This window comes from Ctenopharyngodon idella, chromosome 11, assembly GCF_019924925.1.
Source record: "Ctenopharyngodon idella isolate HZGC_01 chromosome 11, HZGC01, whole genome shotgun sequence".
NCBI lineage: Eukaryota > Metazoa > Chordata > Actinopteri > Cypriniformes > Xenocyprididae > Ctenopharyngodon > Ctenopharyngodon idella.
Window position 1 is genome coordinate 12,243,558 of NC_067230.1, and position 26,318 is coordinate 12,269,875.

The following is a 26,318-nucleotide window of genomic DNA, read 5'->3' on the forward strand; positions in this document are numbered from 1 at the left end:
TCATTTTCTAATTATCTCATTCCAAAGTCACTCTCAAGGTGTTCGTAGTAGCCTACATCAAGAATATTCAGTGTAATATCAAAAGCCTATGGCCTAGAGGTAAAATTCAGTGTATGTCTATTAAAATTCACGTAGCTGAATGTCTGTGAATGAAGGGTTCACTAGTGCGCTTGTCTATCATCACAATCTCTGATTGGTAATTTCAAAAGCAGATATATTTAGGCTATTACATTAAGTAATTTCGCCTGGAGGACGCCAAAAAATCGCCTACTTGCACTGAAGGAGGAACCAAGATCAAAATATAATTTAGGGCAATCGATGGATTCTTTCGACTTGAGTAAGCAACCACAGAGCAACATGCTAAAACCAGCACAGAACACCTTAGTAAATGCTTAAAAGTGTCGAGTTTTCCTTTTTCTTTTAAAAATCTAGTTAAAGCAATTTAGGATTGTCTTACTGGCATTGACCAGCAGATGGCCTTATAGTTTAGGCCACAAAACTGTAAGTACCTCAGCTCAACACGAACACGTCTTCAGCAAACTTTTTTGCCTTTAAACTTTACTGCCGTTGAAAGTACATTTGCGTTTAGGCCTATATTTTGATATACATTTTGCTGTCATCTCTTTGCTGTCACCTCTTTTTTAGCAGAGAGGGGCCCTCCCGATGGGCCTTTTGTAATATCAGCCTGCAGGGTTTTATAATAAATCCAGGAGATTATGTCTAAGACTCACAGGCACCTTGCATATGTCTCTTTCTCTCTCTCTCTCTCTCTCTCTCTCTCTCTCTCTCTCTCTCTCTCTCTCTCTCTCTCTCTCTCTCTCTCGTGTGTGTGTGTGTGTGTGTGTGTGTGTGTTTTCCACTGAATAATTACCACAGACTCAAACTCTAATCTAAGAGCATATCTGCAGTAGTCCTCTTTCTCCATTTCTAATTCTTTCACTCTCTTTTTCATTGTCTTTCTTATTGTTTCTTTCAGATGCTGGCTTTTTGATCTATATTAATGACAAGTTTACATTTAATAGCATGTACACCTGTCTCTTTCCCTCCCCCCAGACAGCTGAGAGGACACACACCCTGTATCCTGGTGGGAGTGTGAAGGTTAGGTGCATGTATGTGCGAGTGTGTGTGGATGTACATGTCTGTGCTTGAACATATATGTGTGTGTGATCTGTATCTAAATTTTTTATCTAAATGCCGTCATCACCACCACAGCAACCTGTCAATCAAAACCCACATGCTGAACCCCACGATGGAAAGAGGCCGTCACAGTCAAAGAGCAAAACTGATTTAGCTGTTAAATTTCTGAAATAAAACTTTTGAAATGCCAAAGTTCATTATAAAGCTATCTGTGTTTGGGACTGTTGGCAAACTGATAGTTTTGTGGGGGCAAAAATATCCCTAGTAGTCTGCTAAATCTGCATAAATTAATAAGTACATTAAAATGAATTACATAAAAATCAACAAATCTTTTTTTTTTATTAAATATCATTAAATAAATAAACAAACTCCAATGGAAGTCCTTAAAGGTAAAAAAATATTCACAAATAAAAACAAAATTAGGTTTTCCTTTTGGAGTATAGTTCAGGATTTGGTTTGTTAGTCTAATTATGACTATCTATCTTTAAAAACAATAAAAGACTATGGTGCATCCTTATTTATCTAAGTAATAAAATGTCCTCACAAATGTAGTAAATCGTGTCAAAAGCTGACTTGACATCTGAAGTGGTCTTGTCCTTTTAGAAGGCCAAATCTGTTATTACTTTGAATCTAATAAAGTTCATTCTAAGATCAATATCTTACTATGTAACCATTGCGTTACTGACATAGCTTCTGAAGTCTATGTGTGTGTGTTTGTTTGAAATAGTACAACCACAAAGCTCTCACTGCCCACATTATTTTCCCTTTGACTTTATATAAAAGACACTTTGCCTCAGTGTCTCTCATTCTCTCTCTCTGTTTCTCTGCGTTCCATTCATAGTTCAGTGAGGAAGAATGAGGAGTGTATCTGTGCCATTCATTTCTGGTGAGTGTGACTGCAGCCCTCCAACACATACGCACACACACACACACACACACGTTTGTTTTTTCTACCATTGTGGGGACTTTCTACTAACTTCAGTTGTTTTTATATTGATCTAATGATGTTTTCAATCTCTTAACCCTCACAGAAACCTTCTGTATTTTTGTGAAACCTTTGGCTGATGAGTTAATTAATTTTCGTGGTAATCAACATTCAATCACAAAATTCTCTGGAATAAATCTTGCATTTAACATGGAATATTTCCCAGTGTAGGAAAAACCTGACACAAGCATCCTTACACATACTGGGCATGCTAAGACCTGTTACTAAACTTAAAAAAGCACCTGACATTGATGGTGAATTTTACTTGCCACAGAATCAGTTTCGCTGTCTAACAGACAACAGAAAACCCCCATTGACCTACATGCTGCACACACACACACACACTCAACAAAATCCACAGTAACACATGCCCATTTGGCCTGTCAGTCTCTCTGTCACTAATGAAGAAGCTTCACGCTGTGTGTATGTATGTGTGCGTGTGTGTAGTTCTGCAGTTGCTGCCGTCATTCACGCGGAATAGTGTGTGAGAGAAAAGGGGGTGAGGAAGGGAGCGGAGGCGTCATGCTCCATAAAGCCGCTGTGATAGTTTGAGTGTACTATTGCTTCCAACACACATTTCCAGCCGGACAGACATTCACACACTCCAGTATCGCTCTATCCCACTTGCTGCTGTGGTTTTGGTATTGTGAGAGAGGACAGCATGCTAGCTGCCGAGGCCTCCAGGGGTGAGTTACTTCATTCTAATACATCCAAAATGAAAGAAAAATAGAGTAAAAGTTCAAGTTTATATACAGTAGTTTGATAAATATGTTTATGGCTCTTGAGCAGGTTAAAAAGTCAGTTAGAAATCAGTCACACACATACAGCAAATGTCAAATGCAAGACTAGAGTAGGATTAGATATGATAGGACAGGATATAGGATATGATAGAATCAGGACATGATAGAATGGTGGAATAGAACAGGATATAGAATGGGATGGGATATATAATATGATAGAGTAGGTTGGGATATAGGATAGGATAGGATAAGACAGGATAGGATGGGATATATAATATGATAGGGTAGGATGGGATATAGGATAGGATAGGATATATAATATGACAGGGTAGGATGGAATATAGGATAGGATAGGATATATGATAGGATAGGATAAGACAGGATAGGGTGGGATATATAATATGACAGGATAGGATAAGATAGGATAGGATGGGATATATGATAAGATGGGATATGATGGAATATATGACAGGCTAGGATGGGATATATGATAGGATAGGATAAGACAGGATAGGGTGGGATATATAATATGACAGGGTAGGACAGGATAGGATAAGATAGGATAGGATGGGATATATGATAAGATGGGATAGGATGGAATATATGACAGGCTAGGATGGGATATATGATAGGATAGGATAAGACAGGATAGGATGGGATATAGGGTAGGACAGAATAGGATAGTATAGGATAGGATCAGATAGGATGGGGTATATGATAGGATAGGATAATACAGGATAGGATGGGATATATAATATGATAGGGTAGGACAGGATAGGATAAGACAGGATAAGATGGGATGGGATATAAGGTAGGACAGAATAGGATAGTATAGGATAGGATAAGATAGGATAGGATGGGATATATGATAGGATAGGATAAGACAGGATATGATGGGATATAGGGTAGGACAGAATAGGATAGTATAGGATAGGATCAGATAGGATGGGGTATAGGATAGGACAGGATAATACAGGATAGGATGGGATATATGATAGGGTAGGACAGGATGGGATAAGATGGGATGGGATATAGGGTAGGACAGAATAGGATAGTATAGGATAGGATCAGATAGGATAGGATGGGATATATGATAGAATAGGACAAAACAGGATAGGATGGGATATATAATATGATAGGGTAGGACAGGATAGGATAGGATGGGATATATGATAAGATGGGCTAGGATGGAATATATGACAGGCTAGGATGGGATAGGATATAGGGATATAGGACAGGATAGGATGGGGTATATAATAGGATATGATAAGACAGGATAGGATATATGATATGATGGGATATATGATAAGCTGGGCTAGGATGGGATAGGATATAGGGATATAGGACAGGATAGGATATGATATATGTCATAGAAGGATAGAATAGAAGTGTTATAGACCAGACAAGACCAGATTCAGGTTTGTTTGAAGTCTAAGACCATATTTTCAGAAGCATTCCTGATCTGGTCTCGACTAGTCATAAAAAATATGGCCTTAGGGTGTGTTAAAATTTGTATTTCGGTTCTCTTGGTTCTTTTGGTCTGGACCAAAATAGAAAATGATACATTTAGTCCTAGTTCACTTGGCATACACACTGTCATTTTTAACACCGAACCTCAAGATATAAAACAAAAAAATGGCTTTTATGACATATATTTTGTGACAGAACTTGTCAAACATTCAAAACAATGCTGTGTGCTGGGTTAAATGGTCTCGATGTATATGCGTACATATGATGGTATATGAAGGAGCTGACAAGTCATGAAGAGCTTATAAAATGTGTAAAGGAGTCAAAACACTCAAATGAAGATCTGCTGCAAGGAGACGCGGTTCTGATCCCTGTACTGAACTGTGATGGCCAGCATCTCGACTATGATGAGAAAAAACAGGTATGCTTGAGCATTTTGTCCTTTTTAGAGTCGCATCTTGACATCGTGTCATGTTTTTGGTTCGTTTACATGTCTTTGGTCCGTGTTGCGTTCATATTTCAGTCGAACCGCACCAGAGTTCGTTTGAAAGCAGATCAAGATCCGTCTTTTCAGGGGTCTCGATCCACTTATTTTGTGCGCACCTGGGTTTGGATGGCAGCGTTCACACTTATTCAAATGAACCGCACTAACAGAGCAAAAGAACCAGAGTTTTAATCAAACCAAACCTGCCAAGTGTGAACACACCCTTAGACTCAGATTTGAGATGGGTTTGAGTCAAAGTCCAGTCTTGTCTGGAGGCGAGTACTACAACACTGTAGCATAGGATAAAATGGCGTATAGGATAAGATATGATATGACACAAGAGAAGAGGAACAGTTTGAATTGAAAAAGTTTGATTCATGGTCTTAACTGCAGTGCCTTGACATTGTCTCTCTCTCACACTGTTTTACTGTCACAGAGATACATATTTCAGGAAAGAAAAATCACAAATGCGCCCTTTGAAAATTTAAATAATTTCAATGGAGACCTGTGGTTAAATCTGGTGCTTCCCAAACTTTTCTCCTAAGAAAAAGTCCCTAGTAATCTCACACGTCTCCTCTAGAGTTTCAGAAGACATTACAACAATGTCTCAAACTGTGCTTGGATTTGCCAAGATGCCAAGGAATTTTAGAAGGAACAGAGTTGACACTCTGAAATGATACAAGTCTATTAAGTCTAAGCAACATCTGAGCTACAGTATTTCCATGTGGTTACACACTGACCTTAAATTATGCTTGTAAATGAAAATGTTACTGTAACAGTAAAATCTATCCCAAGGCCTCATCCACTCGATCACATTGGTGGCCACCCCAACGAATTACAATCATATGTTAATCATTACATTCTGTTATTCTTTTGAAATATGAAAACAATGACCTGTACTCATTTTGTAGAACCTGATCAGTTAAACATTGACATGGTTTTATCTATTTACGTCTGTGCTTTCTGTGGTCTCAGACAGAGGCTGAGTCACAGCTCTTCATGGTCAGGCGTGGCTCTCTCTCTCTTACACACACACACACACACATACACACACACACACACACACGCGTACACACACCTGTTTTCATGCATAGAGAGAGGAATGTGTCACATGCAACTACACTTAACAAATATTAATATTGCTCAAGGCCATGGGGATTCCCACAGGCTTTGTTGAAGAATCAGGCTGTTCCCTATGGATACACATGGCAATACACATATATAAGTGCACTGCAGAAAACAAGATATTAACAGATTCGCAAAAGACAACATGTATATTGGTGTATATATATATATTTAGGGGTCATATTTAAGGGTATGTAGGGGTGTTTTTCATAAGTAATCCAATCCATATTATTATGATTGAGGTCAGTGATGGGACTGAGCAGATGTTTGACATCTAAAGTAATGTGCTGATAAGGCATGATTCATTGCTAGGTCATAGCCTGAGGTTTACCTCTATGTTTGCTGTAGGCTTGTTGCCAGTCCTAATTACATTTAACTGATGAGTGTGGAGATAAAGTATAGCAATATACGGTATCAACTAAACACTGAAAGAAGAGATAAACACTTATGTGTTTTTCACAATGACTGCTATTTGCACAGAACATATAACCAAAAATCATACAGTTGGCAGGTGAGTGACAGGTGATATTTTATGTGCAAATGTGACATTATGCCAAAAGGAGTCAGTGAACCCCTTGTGATCTGATGCCTGACAGGATTAGTCAAACAGGAATCACAACCAGCATAATGACTTGGGGACTTCTAGTGATTTAACTGCACTCAGTAAGGGTGTGAATTATGTGAGCTTGGTTCCCATAATTAAAGCTCAAACATCCCTCAAGGAAATCAAGACTACAGTTAGCAGGTATTACGTTTTCATAATTCATGCAAGTTTACATTTCAGCAGCATTTTCAAACATGTCAGTAACCACAATAGTTAGATTGCAAGTTAGTAAGACTATATCACAGAAACTTCAGTGATTTCTTTAAAAATGCCTTTAAGATTGGCAGTTAGCTAACTGTGACCTAGCTAACACAAGACTAAAGTCGAAAATTATGTTTCATAAATGTTTCATAAAAGTTCAGTACATTGAAAGCCTCATTCTACACTAAAAGTGAGTAATTCACGCAATGCTGCGAAAGCCCCTGCTGAAAAAAACAGCATATGCTGGTAAGGTAGGTTTTGAAGCTGGTGTGCTGGTTTGAGCTGGTTTATGCTGGTCAAGTGCTGGTCCAGGACCAGCATTGACCAGCATAGGACCAGCTTAGGACCAGCATGGACCAGCATAGGACCAGCATTGACCAGCATAGGACCAGCTCAGGACTAGCATTGGACCAGCATAAACCAGCTCAAATTAGCATACCAGCTTCAAAACCTACCTTACCAGCATATGCTGTTTTTTTCAGCAGGGGCTTGTTTACATATTGTATACATGGATTTGGACTTGATAGATAACAATATATAAATTAAAATAAAGTGGCTGCATCTTTTCTCACAAATAACTTTAACTATTAATCATGTAATATTTAACTAGTCCCATAGTGAGTTTAGTGAATGTAGGAAGTCAGTTCCCCTCAAGTTCACACAGGAGTCCAATTAACAATGTGCAGTTCATCTCATTAACTACTAGACCATGTTAGACTAATATTTTACAACCAGAGCGTATCTAAATACTTTTAATCTTAGGGGTTTTTTTTTAAACAAGATATATATGGCTATATAATTTGAAACCAAACAAACAACTTTTTCCAGTCTTTGGTTGTGCTTGCCAACGGTAGGTGCTATATTTCTTTAATAATAAATGCCATTAAATTCCAGATTTTGTTATGTAATGCAATAGCATGGGCATTTTACCAAGACGAACAATTCAATATAACCAGTATCACTCTCAATGTCGCAACTTATACCACATAAATCCGTGTTTGCAGAAGTGAGAAAGACATCTGAGTAGAAAACGTCACATTATAGCTTGCCACTTTGGCACACTAACGCGTCAAATATATTAGGCTATACAAACTTAATTATTTCTAGACTATGAAAAAGGTAGAACTTCGTCCGAATGTCATCTGTGGATAAAATATCTAACGATAAAATGATCACTAGAGTGTAAATACTCTAGTTCTCAATCTACTCTAGTAAAATACTATAGTAGTTAATCTATTTCATACTCATAAACGCGATGTTAAGTGCGTTAGACAGGCTGTTGTGCAGTGACACAAGTTTTTGTTTGAAATATCTGCACTTACCTGTTGTGTTCTCACTTGCACGGAAGTGCATATAAAGGTTGGGCAGGTAAGCGCACGCGCTGAGTCTGTCTGTCCAGGTGAGCTCAGACCTGCTCGCGCTACATGATCGCATCCCGCGTTTGTTTGTGTGAGAATATGAACTGTATTTTTTCTCTGTGATCAGAAACCGTGAGGACTAATGGGGATTGTTTCACTCTACCTTGTCCTTCACTTCTGGCTCGGCACTGTCGGAGGTAAGACTGAACACATTTTTGATCAATCACACTCACATACAGTACAGTATATACGTGCAGTTTCGTTCCCCATTCAGATTTTAATTCCGGCTTTAAAAATATGCAAAGTTTGTGAGCTGACTCAAATATTTTATTTCAAAAAATATTTGGGATTTTTGAAAATCTGCGTTAATGTTACAATTACCTATTTAGATATATAAATCTAGGTTGTGTCATTTAAAAAGAGCTCAAAGTAGGTTGTTTCCCTCATTTACATTTAAATTGTTCAATAGGCTATGTGCTTCTTCTTCTTCATGTGTTTTCATGAGAATAGCTACTTGTCATGTTCAGAGTTCTTGTTGACTGTCATATAATATGTAAACACTCATCTGAAGGCTCTCAAGTTATAAATCACCCTAGAATATCAAATACATGCCTTAAAACTGGGTACATGAAACACAAGGATTACAATCAATTAACTCATCATTTTAATAGATAAACTCATCCCGACATCACATCAACAAGTTAATAAAAATGACAAACAAAATTAACAGCGATGTAAAAAAGAAAAAAAAAAAGAAAAAAGTTAAACAGTAATGCTACCATACTAACTCCAGTGCATGCTGGGAACTGAACCATAAACCAATTTTTTTTTTCAGTGTAAGCATTTTTGAACTCACAAAATGCGTCAATCTAACTCACCTTCTATGTTTGTTGGTTTCACTTTAAAACAAAAGCAGTATATTGTAATAGAAAATTAGAAATAAGATACATTACTTGTGTTCTTGCAAGTGAATCAATGATTTAACAATCATTTTTAGTGCACTTTCAGTCTTTCAGTGTACTTTGTTGATCAGAATACTTTTTGGCAAAGAGTAGAAATATCAGCTGACTTTCTATGGTTTTGATGTTGCGTGAGAAACAAGCGAACCGCATCCACAAACCACGCTGCACTGTGTCTTGTGTGCAGGGACGTGTTCTCAGTTCAGTGCTCTCTCCTGTGACATGTGTCTACAGCTGGGGCCGCAGTGCGCCTGGTGCACACTACAGGTAACACAGCACTCCCATCAGAACTGCTTCGTAATTATTTGTGAAATTTCACAAATTCACATCCTCTTTTTAATGAATTAATTGTATTGCAAAACACTTTTGCTGCTATTGAGGTGGGATACGGGTAAAGTTAGGGACAGGTTTGGTGGTATGGCTAGGTTTAAGGATGGGTTAAGGTGTAATTATAAATGTAATTACAGAAATTAATTACAGCTGTAATTACATGCAAATATTTTTTAATATATAAGTACAATGTAAAAACATGTATGAGGGTCAATGACGTGACGGGTCATTTTTTTGTCCAAAGGCCTTAATAATAATAAAAACAAAGATATGACATCCAAAGTATGTAAGGTAGTACAACTAGATCTCTTTTATTGAACCCAAAAGGTATTATATTTTGCTACATATAAAGATATTTTAAAGATTTTGAAGTGTCAAAAGGTCATTCGGTTTAACCATCTAAAGGCCAATACAGAAATTTCATTTGTGATTAAAATATCATAAAATGTAATAAATGTATATATTTTTTATTCTGGCATGATTTTATAACATCATATATCAACATAGTGCAAAATGGTATAAAAATTATGTGTAGAAGTCGTTGCTTTGTTATGAGAAAGAATGTCCTGAAAAATGAATTTCATTGATGTCATTCGGAGTAACCAATATAAAGGGACCATTTTGGATCAAGTCATGTGGTCAATATCATGTGACAGGATGTGAAATCATTCAGACATCTGCAAAGGACCTCATGGTCATGAAGCAAAGTAACAACTCTCTCTTAACTATTTGAAAAATTCATGTTTTCACTTGTTCATACGCATGTCCCAAAACATCAGGTCATTCGGTACAACCGAATTTTTTACAGTATAAAGAATCAATTCGAAAGAGTCATTTTTGTAAAGCTGCTTAAAATTATTCTTATTTCCATTTTGGTTACTTATGTCACTATATGCAACACTGTAAAGCATTACTAATAATGGTTAAAATTCTTTATCTAGAATTTCACCGACTTTTTCTCAATCGAGGAGAGATGCGACACACCAGAGGCTCTTCTTCAGAAGGGATGCTCTGGCGAATTCGTGGAGTTCCCCGTCACGAATGTCAAAGTGCTGAAGGATCAAGGGTTAGGAAAGCGCGCCAGCCTAACCAATGTTTCATACATCGCTCCTCAGAAGATGCACCTCCAGCTTAGACCAGGTATAAAAATGGGTGACACAGATTTTAAAATCAAAGAAACGTCTCTTTCTCTGCCCACAGCTGCTCGTCTGCTGTTGAGGTACTTCCCCAGACGGTTAGATTTACTCATTCAGAGACTGAAAACAATCTATAGACAAACTAAATAATGTCTACTGGTTAGAAGTGGGCATTGAAGATCACTCTGACCTGGAAAACATTTGTACCACACTGGAATCTTAGAATGTGAACTTTGAGCTTTATATGTCATTTCTCTTCCACAGGAAGTCAGCTGACCTTTCAGATTCAAGTGCAGCAACCGGAGGACCATCCGGTGGACATCTATTACCTGATGGACCTGTCAGCATCTATGGTTGATGATCTGAAAATGATCAAAGACTTGGGTTCGACTCTCTCAAAAAAGATGGCTAGTCTTACCAGCAAATTCAGACTAGGATTCGGCTCCTTTGTGGAGAAACCAGTTCTGCCTTTCATCAAGATAACACACGAGGAGCTGGCCAATCCCTGCAGGTAATTCCCATAATACACCACCTTAGCCAAATCTAAAGGGTCTGCCAGTATAAACCCAAGAAGTAAGATGAATTGTGACAGCCGATGGGACATCAGTGGGGGAAATGTGTGATTTAATTTCAACCGATCGTATTTATGACCACTGAGATCAGTGCGTTACATCATCTTCCATTAAGAAGTGAATGATGAACTCTTTCAGACAATAGAAACCCATTTTTATCACTTTTATCTTTTGCAGGAGTGTTGATCATGAATGTCCCCCCACATTTGGATACAGACACCTCCTGTCGTTAACAAGCAGTACTGACAAGTTTAATGAGATCGTCTCAAAGCAACAGGTATCTGCGAACATTGACGTGCCAGAGGGCGGTTTCGACGCCATCATGCAGGCAGCGGTGTGTGGGGTAAGTCGCTTTCCACAGATGCCCTTGAAATCCTTCTCAGTTTTTGCTTTTATGGAGGAATGCCATTTTGTTCCAACTTCCCACTTCAGGACAGGATTGGCTGGCGGAACGATTCCATGAAGCTGTTGGTGTTCGTGAGCGATGCTGATTCTCATTTTGGGATGGATAGCAAAATGTCCGGCATCGTTGTTCCCAATGATGGAGAGTGTCACATGGATGACAATAATGAGTATTCCATGACTGCTCACCTGGTAAGGTGAAGTCTGCAGCTTCAATTCCTGAGTAATCAGGAAATTTGGATCACTTAAAGGAATATTCCGGGTTACAATAAATAGAGATGAAACTCTATAGTCACTTTTCATCTGGTACAAATAAATTGGAGGCTGTGAGGGATATATGTAGTTTTTGGAAATGCATATTGGCAGTATTTCATTGGCTGAACGATCGACATCATACAAGATAAACAATAGTTCTACCCAGTGAACATATATAAATCACTCACAGCCTGTTTTCATTTGCATTAAATTAAATATGGCGTACTGTCAGAGGTTCTCTTCAGAATTAAAATTTCCTGATAATTTACTCACCCCCAAGTCATCCAAGATGTTGATGTCTTTCTTTATTCAGTTGAAAAGAAAACATTTCAAGGAAAACATTTCAGGATTTTTCTCCATATAGTGGACTTCACTGGGTTGAAGGCCCAAATTGCAGTTTCAGTGGAGCTTTAAAGGATTCTACACGATCCCAGACGAGGAATAAGGGTCTTATCTAGCGAAATGATCGGTCATTTTCTAAAAATTTTTAAATGACATACCTTTTAACCTCAAATGCTCCTTTTGCACTAGCTCTACGATGCACCACGCATTAAGTAATCATGTTGGAACGGTCACACGTGACGTAGGCGGAAGTGTCACGGTAGGGCGAAAAACTCATTTTCTCCTCCAACTTCAAAATCGCCCGACATCATTGATTTACCTTTTTTTGTAAAGGCCGTTTAACTTAGTCTTTGCACGCTTTGTAAACACTTGCTCGGTACTTCCGCCTACGTCATGCGTGACCTTTCTAAGGTGATTGCGTCATGCATGGCACATCACAGAGCAGTGCAAGATGAGCATTTGTGGTTAAATAGTATATATTTTTTTAGAAAATGACAGATCGTTTCGCTAGATAAGACCCTTATTCCTCGTCTGGGATCGTGTAGAGCCCTTTGAAGCTGCACTGAAACTACAATTTGGATCTTCAACCTGTTGGTAGCTGTTAAAGTCCACTATATGGAGAAAAATCCTGGAATGTTTTCCTCAGAAACCTTCATTTCTTTTCAACTGAAGAAAGACAGACATGTACATCTTGGATGACATGGGGGTGAGTAAATTATCAGGAAATTTTAATTCTGAAGGGAACTAACCCTTTAAGTGCAAATATTCCATGAATGCATTCATTTAATGACTACCAAAATAAAAGCTGCAATAAAAATCATTAAAAATAAAAAACAATTATAAAAAATAAAAATAATTTTTAAAAAATAAATAAGAATTAGGACGATGTTTTTTTAGTAATAGTAATAGTAGAATTATAGCATGTCACACCGCAGGAAACAACTTCCTAAAAGTAGTTCCCATAAGCTACCAAAATGTATATTATTATTGTAAATGCATACCTGTAAACATATTACTTATATATTACATTATATATATATTACATATATATTATATTATAATATATATTTTTTGGGAAAGCTGCTTGAAATTCTTAATTCTGTTTTAGTTACTTTAAAAAATTAAGGAAAAAATGTAATTAAAATAGTGAAAAACCATTATATTCATCAACTACTTCCTTACAATGGTAGCTTATGGGGGAAGTTGTCCAAAGGTTTTCACAACAGAAAAGCGAAGATCATATTTTTGTGAAAGCATTTACAGTAATAATTCAAAGTCATTATTTTCAGATGATGTCAATAATTTGTATTTAACCTGGAATATTCCTTTACAAATGACAAAGCAATATTTATTTTGAGTTCTTCTTTAATGATTATGTTTTAAAAAATTATTAAATATTACTTTTTTTTTTTTTTTTTTTAAAGAAATATAATTATGTCCTGTCCCCTGTATTATTTTTTGTGAATTTGTTGTTGTGTGACTGAGTATCTTGTTTTTGATGCTTTTGTCTTCCATATTCAGGAGTATCCATCATTAGGGCAGCTTGTCGACAAACTGGTTGAAAACAATATCCTCCTTATATTTGCTGTGACTGAAAATCAGAGACAGAACTATGAGGTGAGAAAAGAGTAGGGGACTTTCTCACTCATGTTTATTCATATTAGACCGCAATGAGGCAAACTGTGTTTTTCTGTGTGTATGTGGAACCTGAGAGGACCTGTGAAGAAAGATAGATCAGTGAGTGAATAGACTGCCTGAATCACTAGTATATTCAGTTCTCCTAACAACATGTTCAAACACATTCATTATCACATCACCCAGACCGACCTCTCATGACACAAATATTTAATGTTTTCTGAGTTCTCCTTTTCTTTCTTCTTCCCTCCCTTTCTCTTTATCGCTCTCCCACATCTCAAATTCTGTTTGGAGTTGATGTTTAACCACTTTCTTTTGCGTTCCTGACAGAATTATGCAAGTCTGATTCCTGGTGCTACTGTGGGGGTGTTGGCATCCGATTCAAGGAACATTTTGGAACTAATCATGACCTCATATAAGGTAAAAGAACACATATTAGTGTTCACAGGTCTCGGGTAATGTGACAGTGTTTCTGGACAGTTGATGGTGTCACCTTCCATATTAGGCCAACGTTCATACATTTGATGATCATGTGCGTGTTTTTATGTTTTGTGAATTCTGAAATGTTCTAGAAATATAGCGGGCTGACATGGATGAGGCTTCTTAAGAATTTTTAGTGAATTAGTGATAATTTTGGAAGCAATCATTAAAATGGCATCATTTTCCAGCAAAATCGCCTTTAAAGTTGTCCAAATGAAGTCCTTAGCAATGCATATCCACTCAAAAAAATACATTTTTGATAAATTTACAGTAGGAAATTTATAAAATATTTTTCATGGAACAAGATCTTTACTTAATATCCTAATGATTTTTGGCATAAAAGAAAAATCAATAATTTTGACCAATTCAATGAACTTGTGCACTTTGCTATTGCTACAAATATAGCCATGCGACTTATGACTGATTTTGTGGTCCAGGATCACATACATACATAATTTTTAATAATAATTTATAATAATAATAATAAAATCTGAAACAAAAAAAGAGCTAGGCATATAGTCCATTACTATTAGTCAATGAGGAAATTTAAAAAAGATTTTCCCCTCACTTTAACCCCCTCTGCTCATTTTCTTGGGAATCTCCGTGTTCACAGAGCGTGTCTGCACTCGTTCTTTGGCTGTTGTTTGATCTCTTCATCTCCGTTTCTCCATCCCCCACCCTCTCTTTCCCCTGCCTGCACTCTGATCTTCATTAGAACCCTCTAAAAACTACCTGAGTGCTGCACATTCCACCTACCTGACACAGGTGCACTATGGTGGTGTGTTATTGAAGAGTCAATGACAAACCCCAGTCAAAATAGTAGAATAGACTATTTGAACTGAAGTTGACCATCTAAAAATGCTCTGGACGTGTTGGCATCAGGTGTGCTCGTATTGCTGACTCGGCATGTGAGTCATCAAGACACATGATGGGAGGCTCAGGTGCTCCAGCTCACAGTATACCACATAATTATATAAGTCAAGTCACCTTTATTTATATAGCACTTTATACAGATTGGTTCAAAGTGGCTTTATAGTGATAACAGCAAATGTCACAGGATGCAAACAGAGTTCATTTCGGCTTTACAGCAGCTCTGAAAGAAAACACTTTTGATATTGCTCAGCTGAAGTCAGTTCAGTGTTAATTCAGTTCCGTTGTAAAGATCAATTATTACATTAGTTCATTTCATCTGTAAAGCAGTTCTGCAGAAAACAGTGATGTCATCATTGTCTAGCTCAGTTCAGTTCTCATCCAGTAGTGTCAGTTACATAACATTGTTTTGAGTTCTTGAAGCTGATTGGCTGACTCATGGTTTTGATATTTTGTTTTCTATATTACACAGCTCTATGAAATACTTGATTATTATCAAATGCAGCATTATATAATGACCACTAAACATGATTTCAGAGCTGTGCTATTTTAATGTCTCTCATATCACTCTGCTGTGATCTCAGAAATGAAATTTATTTGAACTCAATTTTTTTTTTTTTTTTTTTGATGTTTGCTTTTTGATGGTTTTTTGTTTTTGTTGTTTTTTGTGTTTTGTTTTGCTTTGTTGCAATGACTGGCTCAAAGGAGAGTTTTTATAACACTGAGAAAATGACACAAATTCACACATTAAAGGAATTTATGTGTCTGTTGTTTGATTGGCAGGAACTGAGGTCGGAGATTGATCTGGAGGTTCTGGGCAACACTGAGGATCTGCAGATTTCCTTCACGGCACACTGTCAGGACGGGACCATCATCCCCGGACATAAAAACTGCTCCAATGTCAAAGCTGGTGATGTGGTCAGTTCTTTATTCTTCTTTACTTACAGTAAAACTGCCCTAGTAGACTAAAACAGGACTGAAGCAAATAAAAAAAAAAAATTAAAGCTGCAAGCAGCATTTACCGGGGTTCAAGCACTTTAAGGCCTTTAAACACATAAAAAGGTATTATATTTTATTCAGCAAGCATGTAAACACTTAGATCATAGATGGAAAAGACCATTTACAGCCAATAGAGGCAATTTAGTAAGGAAAAATATGGTTTTTAAAAGGTTTTTTGACAGTTATAGCGCCACCTATTGCCTGATCTCCACCACTTTTTTTTTGGGTGTCCTCAGAGTGTGCCCATACATAGGAGTGTTAATTTTGGTGAAAATTTATTTCGTTTTGAAGTTATAGATACTTATATATATCAGAGCATAAAAAATGACCAATTGATTGGATTTTTTTGCCATTTCCTATCAAAATTTTGACATTTGGGCTTTAACATTTAGTTAATCAACTTAAGTTTCGTGTTTCCTGTGCTGGTTTCGTCTCGATCGGATTAACGGTTTCGAAGATATTCGCAAAAGTTTTAAGCGCTAAATCACAACATTGCACAAACCATAAGCCGAAACCTAGCAAGTCTGGTATCGTTGGACTCGGCAAGGTTTCAGGAGTCTAAGCATGTGACTGCCATGAAAATAAGTCGACCACACCCAAAGTTATACACATTTTCATCCAAAACCATTAAAACAGATGTTTTTTTAAAGATTTTTAACAGTTATAGCACCACCTATGGTCCGATTCCCTATAAAAATTGGCATGCTTCTTTAGAGTCATATGCTGCATGTGCTCACCTATTTTTGTGAAGTTCTGAGTTTTCGTTTAGGCTTTATAGGCTTTTGGGTATATTTAGCCATGCCCACTTTATAAATGACCGTTATAGCGACCCAAAGGGTAAAGTTTAATGTTTTTTTGATAATTATTGATCTAGAGAGTCCAGAGAATTGTTCTGCACTGGTTTCGTTCCGATTGGGCGAAAAACCTAGGACTAGTTCGCAAAAGTAGGTTTTTCACATATTTGTGAATAATTAATGAACGATTTGATTGACAGCATTGGTTCTTGAGACAAAGTTGTTCATAATGAGGAGATCTATCAAATGATATGCATATTGTGTGGATCTGTTAAACACCACGTGATTACTGAGGTGTAAAAACTCATTAGCGCCAACTAGTGGCCGATTTCTTTCAAAATTCTTACAGACCCCTAGGCCCATGAGTCGAACATGCCCACCGAGTTTCGTTCCGATCGCCCTCCATTAACTTTGTCTAATAGGTGCTCAAACTTCATTGGCCGATGGCGGCCATGTTTTTTTAGATACGCCAATGTCCTCATAGACTATCATGCCCCCTTGGACAAAGACACTGCATGCCAAATTACAAGTCGATCGGACTAACGGTTGCATAGTTACAGCTGTTTTCATGTTTTTTTTCAAGTTATAGCGCCACCTAGTGTCCAATCGACGCTATTTTATTATCGTGCCCAAAGATTGAGCCCCTACACATGTATACCAAGTTTGGTGCAAATATCTCATTTCCTTCTTGAGTTATAGCCATTTTAGTAAAAGTAGCTTCGCCCATTTCGAACGTTTTGGTGCCCCTTGAAATTTCAAGTTTTTTTGATAACTTTTGAGAACATTTCTGCACTGGATTGGTTCTGATCGGGCGAAAAACCTAGGACTAGTTCGCAAAAGTAGGTTTTGGACAAAATTCAAAATGGCGGAAAATATATGGCAGAGATATTCATTTTGTCCGTCTTGAGCCAAGGATTCCAATGATATAAGACACTTGAGTCTGGGACAAAACGGTGTAGGAGTTATTAGCGATTTTGCACTTTTGATTGCTGTAGCGCCACCTATTTGCCGATTTGGACGAGTCCGGGTATCTGAGTAGCGAGCAAGACTTCTACCATCTGACAAAGTTTCAAGTCTCTAGGCCTTACGGTTTGGGCTGCTGGATCAGTTTTAAGGCATAAGAAAAATAATAAAAATCCTTACAATTACAATAGGGTTTCAGCACTACGTGCTTGAACCCCTAAAAAAAGAAAAAGCCCGTCATGTCAAGTATAACAAGTATGTCATACTTTAGTATGATAAACAGTATAATGCCATGAATATCATATTATTATAGTTTAGAAAGGTCTTTGCTCTCATTGTGCTATGTACATAACAGCTTTATTGTGTTCAAGCAAATCAAACAGTACAGTTTGACGGTTACACACAAACCTTGCCAAACAAGTTGGACACGTTTTGAAAATATTTGCTCGAAACATTGAGAAATGTCCTGTTTTCTGTGACAATAAATTGACTCCTGTATATATTTTCTCAAAGAAATTTAAACGAACGTGATCTTTTCTCACTCAGGTATCTTTTAACGTTACGGTTGAGTTAAAAGGCTGTCTTGCTGGCCCACGGCAGTTTTCCTTGCGGCCGGCAGGTTTCCAAGATACCCTGGAGATCGAACTGGAGTCCCTGTGTGTGTGTGACTGCCATCAAACTCCCGAGGCGAACAGCACCTACTGCAGCCGAGGGCGAGGGGCGCTGGAGTGCGGAGCCTGTGTGTGTGACCCAGGCTTTGTGGGGCCGAAGTGTGAGTGCACAGAGGGCCAAGACCAAGTCAGTGACTGCAGGTGAGAACAAGAATCATGGAGTGTTTCCTGCGAGGCACGCAGACATAGTTTAATGAAAGTTTATGCGTGGCAGGGAACATGAAGGTGCGGAGATGTGCAACGGCCAGGGCGAGTGTTTCTGCGGACAGTGTGTGTGCCACCCGTCCAATTTTGGTCGCGTATATGGGGCATACTGCGAGTGTGACAACTTCTCCTGCCTCAGGTTCAGAGGAGAGATTTGCGGAGGTCTGTACACACTGTAACACAATGACAAAATTTGAGGGGAGGAAAAGAAAGAGGGATATTTGATCTGCTCTTATCCTGTGGAATTTTAATGAAAGAATAACACACTGATAATTGCCAAAACAGTTGCTGTGCCCAGGAGGACACGGGCGGAAGGGTTTCGTTTGGGCCATCCCGTGTTTATATTTATTTACATATCCATGCAAATGTGCAGTGCGAGTTTATTTATATTTTTTTTAATGGCTGTCAATTAACTGTGATAATCATGACAATAATTTAGTGTTGTTCTGCTGAATGTTTTTTTCGGAAACCATGATAGAAATCTTTTGTTTTTTCCCCTTCATTCGTGTTTGCGTAGGTCATGGGGAATGTGACTGTGGCGAGTGTGTGTGTCACAGAGGCTGGATGGGGGAGTTCTGTAACTGCAGCACCAGCACCAACTTGTGCACGTCTGCGGATGGGTCCGTCTGCAGCGGACGGGGAAAGTGTGTGTGTGGGAAGTGCGAGTGCACCGTTCCCGGAGCCTCAGGAGAGCGGTGCGAAAGGTGCCCAACCTGTGAAGATATCTGTAACTTACCCAGGTAAAGACATGCTCATGTATCTTTGACTGAAACTGACTTTTAAAATGAATATGAAGCTTTTAAAGGCGTTTGTTTGGACTATAACCTGGTTTGAATCACTGTGGGCTGTCTGATTTGTGTAATCAACTGTTCAAGAAATTATTCTGAAACTTTTTTTTTTTTTTTTTTTTACAAATAATACAAAAAAAAAAAAAAAAAGAACAATCTTGAGAAAATGTCCCTTTTTAGATTTATGTTTATCTTATATTATCTTATATACAGTCAAAACCAAAAAGTATTCAGACTATAGTTCATTTATGTAAGTGAGGATAGCAAAATAAACTGTGACATATTATACCCAAAAATTCTTCATACAGTGGACTACCAGTAAAATTGATAAACATTTGGGACCAAAAATTATTCAGACACTTTGACCTGACCATGTTTTGCTTAAGTGTTATCTGACATAATTAAGATTTTTTCTGACACAGTTTAACTCTTGTCATGAGATCATTTTTTAATAGTGAATAAATTGTATTAATGAATGAAATGTTCAAAGTGTCTGAATAAATTTTGGTTTGTCTATATATATATATATATATATAATATATATATTATGATTTAATCACATCCAAAATAAAGGTTTGTGTTTACATAATATATGTGTGTGTATAATATATAATATGGATTATATATATATATATATATATATATATATATATATATATATATATATATATATATATCTCCTAATTGGAAGAATATTCCAAAGAAGTATAGTTTTTAATATGATTATTATAATTTCAGCTCTCATGCTCTGGGGCATCATTCAGCCATTCAGATACTATTATAGTTTTTATTAATATTTTGAATTAGTGTTTATTTTTATATTTTCCATTTTCATTTTAGTTTAAGTATCAGTAATTTTGTCAATTTTTATTTTTGTTCTGTTTAAAATGTCTATATAGTTTTTATTATTATTATTATTTTTTTATTTTTTTTTATTCATTTTTTTTCAGTTTTAGTATTAGTTATTTTAGTATTTTAAGTTTTTTCAATATTTAATTTAATTTAATGCAACAACTTTTTTATGGTTTTAGTTTCAGTTAACTATTATAACCCTGCTGCATGGTGCTAAATAAAAAATTCATTTTCACTGAACAAGAAATTAACTATCTAACTAGTAATAAAATGTTTGTAACTGTTATACAATGTAAAACAACACATTTACATAATAATAAAAATTAATAAATTTATTTCTTTGAGCACTGACATTGCATCCCACAGCTTCACCTCACCCGGACCTTTCTCTGTGTTTTTTCTCACGACTATGTGTTTGTGTGAACAACTGTGTGTTTTTATGAGTCTTGCTCTTGTCCACTCATTTCCAGAGGACATATATGAGCAGCAAAAAGGCATGTGGCAGCTCTGTGGTATTGCATTTCCTCCCACTAAAGGTCCTGTCACCCTGTGGGTCATTTGACTCTCTGATAGAGAGATACCAAGAGAATGAACTCACAACGAATACAAAACTAAGCTTCCTCTAGAGACGAACTCACCGTGGGGTCGACAGGTTTTTTTATGTTGTCATTATGTGTCCCGCAGGTCTTGTGTGGAGTGTTACCTCAAAGCTAAAGACCCATCGGACGAGTGTGCTGTGAAGTGCAATTCCCTACATGCCACTGTCAGCAATTCCACAGGTCAGAATCCATTGTTTTGTTCTCTGCAGTTTGTTTATAGTGGTCACATGGTCAGTAGGGTAGTTGTTTATTAGGCAAAAATGCTACTTTTCACCTCTTTTAAAGGAACAGTACAGCTAATAACTTTTTGTCATCATTTACTCACCCTCATGTCACTCCAAACCTGTATATTCTAAGTCTTTTATCTCATACAGACAATTTTGATACTTTCTTTGATAAATCTGTCTTCATGTACTCATACACGGACATGAAAAGCAGTCATCCTTTAGATCGGCCCTCTTGACACTTTACAAAGGAAAACATGCTACTTAACTTGTTGTGTGGAGAGCCTATTGTTGGGGCCCACTGAGTTTCAAGACCCTCAAGAGTCTATACAAGACCAGTCTATTATATGAACCTTGAGATCACAAGCCAACTGGTGTTGTGGAGGCTGGCTCTTTACGGTCTCTGACCGGGAGATGATAAAAAAACACAAAACGCTCTGTGTCTTTGATAAAGACACAAAAGGGATAAAGGAATGAGATGTGAAGAAAAGAACAGAGATGGAAGGGAATCAAATGAGATCTGAACGGGGTAATATCATACATGCATGACATGGTATATAAGAGAGGTTGGTGAATATTGGAGTGATGAATAATGAATTTTGATAACAAAATGTAGTACGGATTTGATTTTATCTGTCAGGAGCAGTGTTAACGCATTACAAGTAACACAAGTTACGTAATCAGATTACTTTTTTCAAGTAACTAGTAAAGTAATGCATTACTTTAACAAAATATCTGCGTTACTTTTTCAAATAAGTAATGCAGTTACTTTGTTTTCCCATTTATTGACTGACAGCTCTCTTGTCCCCATGTTGAGAGAAATCAAGAGTAAGTGCAGAGGTGTTGTGTGCACTGTGTGAACATGATGGTTATTCTAGACTAGTTCTAGACTAAATGTGATTATACATTTACTCATTTACTTCTCCTGGTTCCTATTCTTCTGTATTCCAGAATGGCAGCACAGCTGAAAGGCTTGTTTGTTCAAACTGCGCCATCTACTGTACAGGCGTGAATTTGTACTTCCTTCAGCTGGAACCTTATTCATTTCACATTTGGTGTGAAAGGGCCTTTACATTTGCCACAAATAGAACTTTTTTGTTGTTATTAAAACAAACAAACAAACAAACAGCCCAGATGAGAAAAAGTACCGCAAAAGTAATGTAATACATTACTTTCCATAAAAAGTAACTAAGTAACACAGTTACTTTTTTAGGGAATAACGCAATTTTGTAATGCATTACTTTTAAAAGTAACTTTTCCCAACACTGGTCAGGAGTTGAAATGATTGTGAAAAGCGACTCTTATCGGACAGGTGGTTAGAGAGGTGGGGTTTAAAAATAAGAGGGCTTGGTGATGTCATCAGAAAAGAAACATTGTTTCCAAAGGTGGAGCAACTTATTATATTTTAGGCCCGATTTACACTAGTGTGTTTAAAACGCTGTTTTAAAATGAAAACGATCCTCGTCTACACTGGCGTTTCAAGAAACAATCTCCATCTATACTACACGACCGAAAATGCAAGTCACATGACCGTTCATGCACACTGGGCATGCGCGTACAAGTAGGCAGCTGCAGTATTAAAAAAAGCAGAGTCCAACTGCACAATGGCTGCTAAAAATGACAACAAAGCCAGCAAAGATTGCAGTTCAGTCTCCATGTTATTGTTTACACGGTCGTCAAGGATACGCAGAGTGAACGTGTGCAGCCACGCCATCGCTTTCAAAAGTCTCTGTTTTGGTCTGTTTACACTGAAACACAACCCCAGGTGTTTTGTCTCTTTTTTCTTTTTTTTGGAATATTTTTATTAAGATTTTTGTTAAAGAAGTTCGAACAGAACAAACAAAACAAAATAGGGGAAAAAAGGCTAAGGCAGACCTTAAATGCACAATTCTCAAATCAATTCTTAATAAAATTAAAAATCAAAGAAATAAATAGGTTACAGGGGAAGATAAACAATTACAGGGATTGGCATCTTGTTTTGAACCATCACAATAGTTTTCAAGAAAAATTAAGCAATCGCCCAAGGTGAGAGAAACAATCCAAATAGGGTGTCCATATCCGATTGAATACATCTGTAGAAGAATGTAATATACATGTCAAGAATTTCATTGGGATGAGTTACCTCGGAATTTTCAAACTAAAATGGGCTCTGCAGCGTTTTCGAGGGTCGAAAATGCCAGAGTAGTGTAAACGACAGGCGTAACCCTAGCAAAAGTTATGCGTTTTTTAAAACTAAAACCCACTAGTGTAAACAGGGTCTTAATTAAAGATTATTAATTTAAACCTTGTTTTTCTTTGGAATAATCTTAATAGATGTTGTTGGTCTTAGGCCCCGTTTACACAAATGCGTTTTCGTTTTAAAACGCATAACTTTTGCTACGGTTATGCCTGTTGTTTACACTACTCCGGCGTTTTCGACCTTCGAAAACTGAGACTTTTGAAAATGCTGAGGAGCCTGTTTTAGTTTGAAAACGCCGTGGTTGCGTTTTAGTTTAAACGGACCAAAACAGACACTTTTGAAAGCGATGGCATGGCTGCCCACATTCACATCTGCGTATCCTTGACGACCGTGTAAACAATAACATGGAGACTGAACTGCAATCTTTGCTGGCTTTGTTGTCATTTTTAGCAGCCACTGTGCAGTTAAAGTCCACATTTTTTAAAGGGATAGTTCACCCAAAAATGAAAATTTGATGTTTATCTGCTTACCCCCAGGGCATCCAAGATGTAGGTGACTTTGTTTCTTCAGTAGAACACAAATGATGATTTTTAACTCCAACCGTTGCGGTCTGTCAGTCAAATAATGCAAATAATGCAAATGGGAACTTCGTCTATAAGAGTCAAAAAAAACACGACAGACAAATCCAAATTAAACCCTGCGGCTCGTGACGACACATTGATGTCCTAAGACACGAAATGATCGGTTTGTGCGAGAAAACGAACAGTATTTATATAATTTTTTACCTCTAAAACACCACTATGTCCAACTGCCTTCAGTATCCGGTTAGTGAAGTCTGAACGCGCTCTGACGACGGAAGTGATCTCTCGCACTCATTGAAGTATAAGCGCGAGACATCACTTCCGTCATCAGAGCGCGTTTTTTTTACCTCACCAACCGGATGCTGAATAGAGTTGGACATAGTGGTGTTTTAGAGGTAAAAAATGGTATAAATACTGTTCGTTTTCTCGCACAAACCGATCGTTTCGTGTCTTAGGACATCAATGTGTCGTCACGAGCTGCAGGGTTTAATTTGGATTTGTCTGTCGTGTTTATTTGACTCTTATAGACTGAGTTCCCATTTACACGCATTATTTGACTGACAGACTGCAACGGTTGGAGTTAAAAATCATCATTTGTGTTCTACTGAAGAAACAAAGTCACCTACATCTTGGATGCCCTGGGGGTAAGCAGATAAACATCAAATTTTCATTTTTGGGTGAACTATCCCTTTAATACCGCAGCTGCGCATGCCCAGTGTGCATGAACGGTCATGTGACATGCATTTTCGGTCATGTAGTGTAGACGGAGATTGTTTCTGAAATGCTGTGGAAATGTCAGTGTAGACGAGGATTGTTTTCATTTTAAAATGCCGTTTTAAAACGAAAACGCACTAGTGTAAATGGGGCCTTATGAATATAATAGTGTATATATTTATTTTAATTGTTTTTTTTCTTTTTTTTTTCTAGATTTTGAGGAAAGTCGAGCAGCATTGTGCACCTTACAGAACGAGGACAGCTGCCTACTGTCTTTCAGCTTGGTGGACAGCGATCACGGCAGCATCATTTACAACCCCAGGATTTACGGTGAGATTAAAACATTTTATTTTTTAAATATATGAACATATATACTTTAACTAATACATTGTGGCATTATACATGTAGTTACAATTATATTTAAAATTGTTTGTGTGTATAATTATCCTACAGCCTGCCCTGACCCACCAAACGCACCATTGATTGCTCTGGGCGTGTGCATGTCTGTCCTCATCATTGGCCTTACACTCCTTGTGATCTGGAAGTTATTTGTTTCTGTCCATGACCGGAAAGAGGTTGCCAAGTTTGAGGCAGAGAAGGCGAAAGCAAGATGGCAGTCGGTATGATAACATTATCGAGAGTTTTGCCCTATTCCAACATGTTTACTAATGCATTTAACTGTATTTTCCATTCATTTTAATATGTTAATGGCCCACTTTACTTTTATGTAATGTGCTTTTGTCTGTCTTTTATCCCCAGAGCACAAATCCTCTTTTCAGGAGCTCGACATCAACATTTAAAAATGTGACCTACAAAAGCACAGGGCAGCAGAAGAGTGATATTTCTTAGAGCTACTGACCAACTATGTGTGTTGAAACACAGAATGTAGGCTTCTATATACCAGGAGCGAATCCTGTTCTTTTTTATTATTATTTAAATTTATTTTTCTTGTACTGTACAAGTGGGACACTGTGTATGTGCAGTTGTGTGCTTGTAAGGTGGAGGTAGGACTGTCAATTTGGCAGCGAATTTATTTTAAAAAATTAAAACAATGTGTTGTGCTGCTAAAGGTGCTAAAGGTACTGTTAAATCTGGGCAACACTGGATCTTCTTGTTTTACATTTAGCGTTTCTTGTGGTTGTTACTGCGAAATGTTTTTATGTAGTGTTTGTGACTTTTGTTTGTGATTGGTTAGTTGAGGCTGTGCCTTTTGTAATTAGATATGATTAATTAATTCATTTTGCAGGATCAAATGTAAAAAGTCTGTCTGTACTTGTGTTTTGTAATATATTTGATGTTTTTCCATATGGAGTCTCACATTATTTCTTTCTAAATGTATCTTTACAAGCCAAGTTAAGGCTGTGGTGTAATCCAAATAAGTTCATATTTATTCAATTCAGTTCAAGCTTATTTGTATAGAGCTTTTCACAATACATATTGTGAAAAGCAGCTTTACAGAAAATGCTTGTTTCAGGGTTACAATTCAGGAAGAATTCAGTTAGCTATAAGCCCAATATGAGTGTATCAAAGTAACTTCATCTTCAAAATATTATTTCTGCATTTGTAATTTCTGTGTAAATGCAATTATGACGAGTCTTGCAGCACTAAACAGTGTGTAAAATCACGTTTTCGTGGAATATAAGCCATTTTAGATGCAGCTTCTGTTCC

The 26,318-nt window shown here is 37.2% G+C and overlaps 1 protein-coding gene across 1 annotated transcript; it reads left to right on the plus strand.

Moving 5' to 3' along the window:
* The first annotated feature begins 2,528 nt into the window (after positions 1 to 2,528).
* On the plus strand, positions 2,529 to 25,955 carry itgb6 (integrin, beta 6). The gene is made up of 17 exons (XM_051912131.1): positions 2,529 to 2,808; positions 8,229 to 8,298; positions 9,248 to 9,327; positions 10,332 to 10,530; positions 10,791 to 11,037; positions 11,276 to 11,441; positions 11,531 to 11,692; positions 13,619 to 13,714; positions 14,063 to 14,152; positions 15,866 to 16,000; positions 18,385 to 18,650; positions 18,724 to 18,875; positions 19,231 to 19,453; positions 21,038 to 21,132; positions 24,864 to 24,980; positions 25,104 to 25,270; positions 25,410 to 25,955. The coding sequence occupies exons 2-17, from the start codon at positions 8,244 to 8,246 to the stop codon at positions 25,497 to 25,499; spliced, it is 2,340 nt and encodes a 779-aa protein (XP_051768091.1). The 5' UTR covers positions 2,529 to 2,808; positions 8,229 to 8,243; the 3' UTR covers positions 25,500 to 25,955.
* The last annotated feature ends 363 nt before the right edge of the window (positions 25,956 to 26,318 follow it).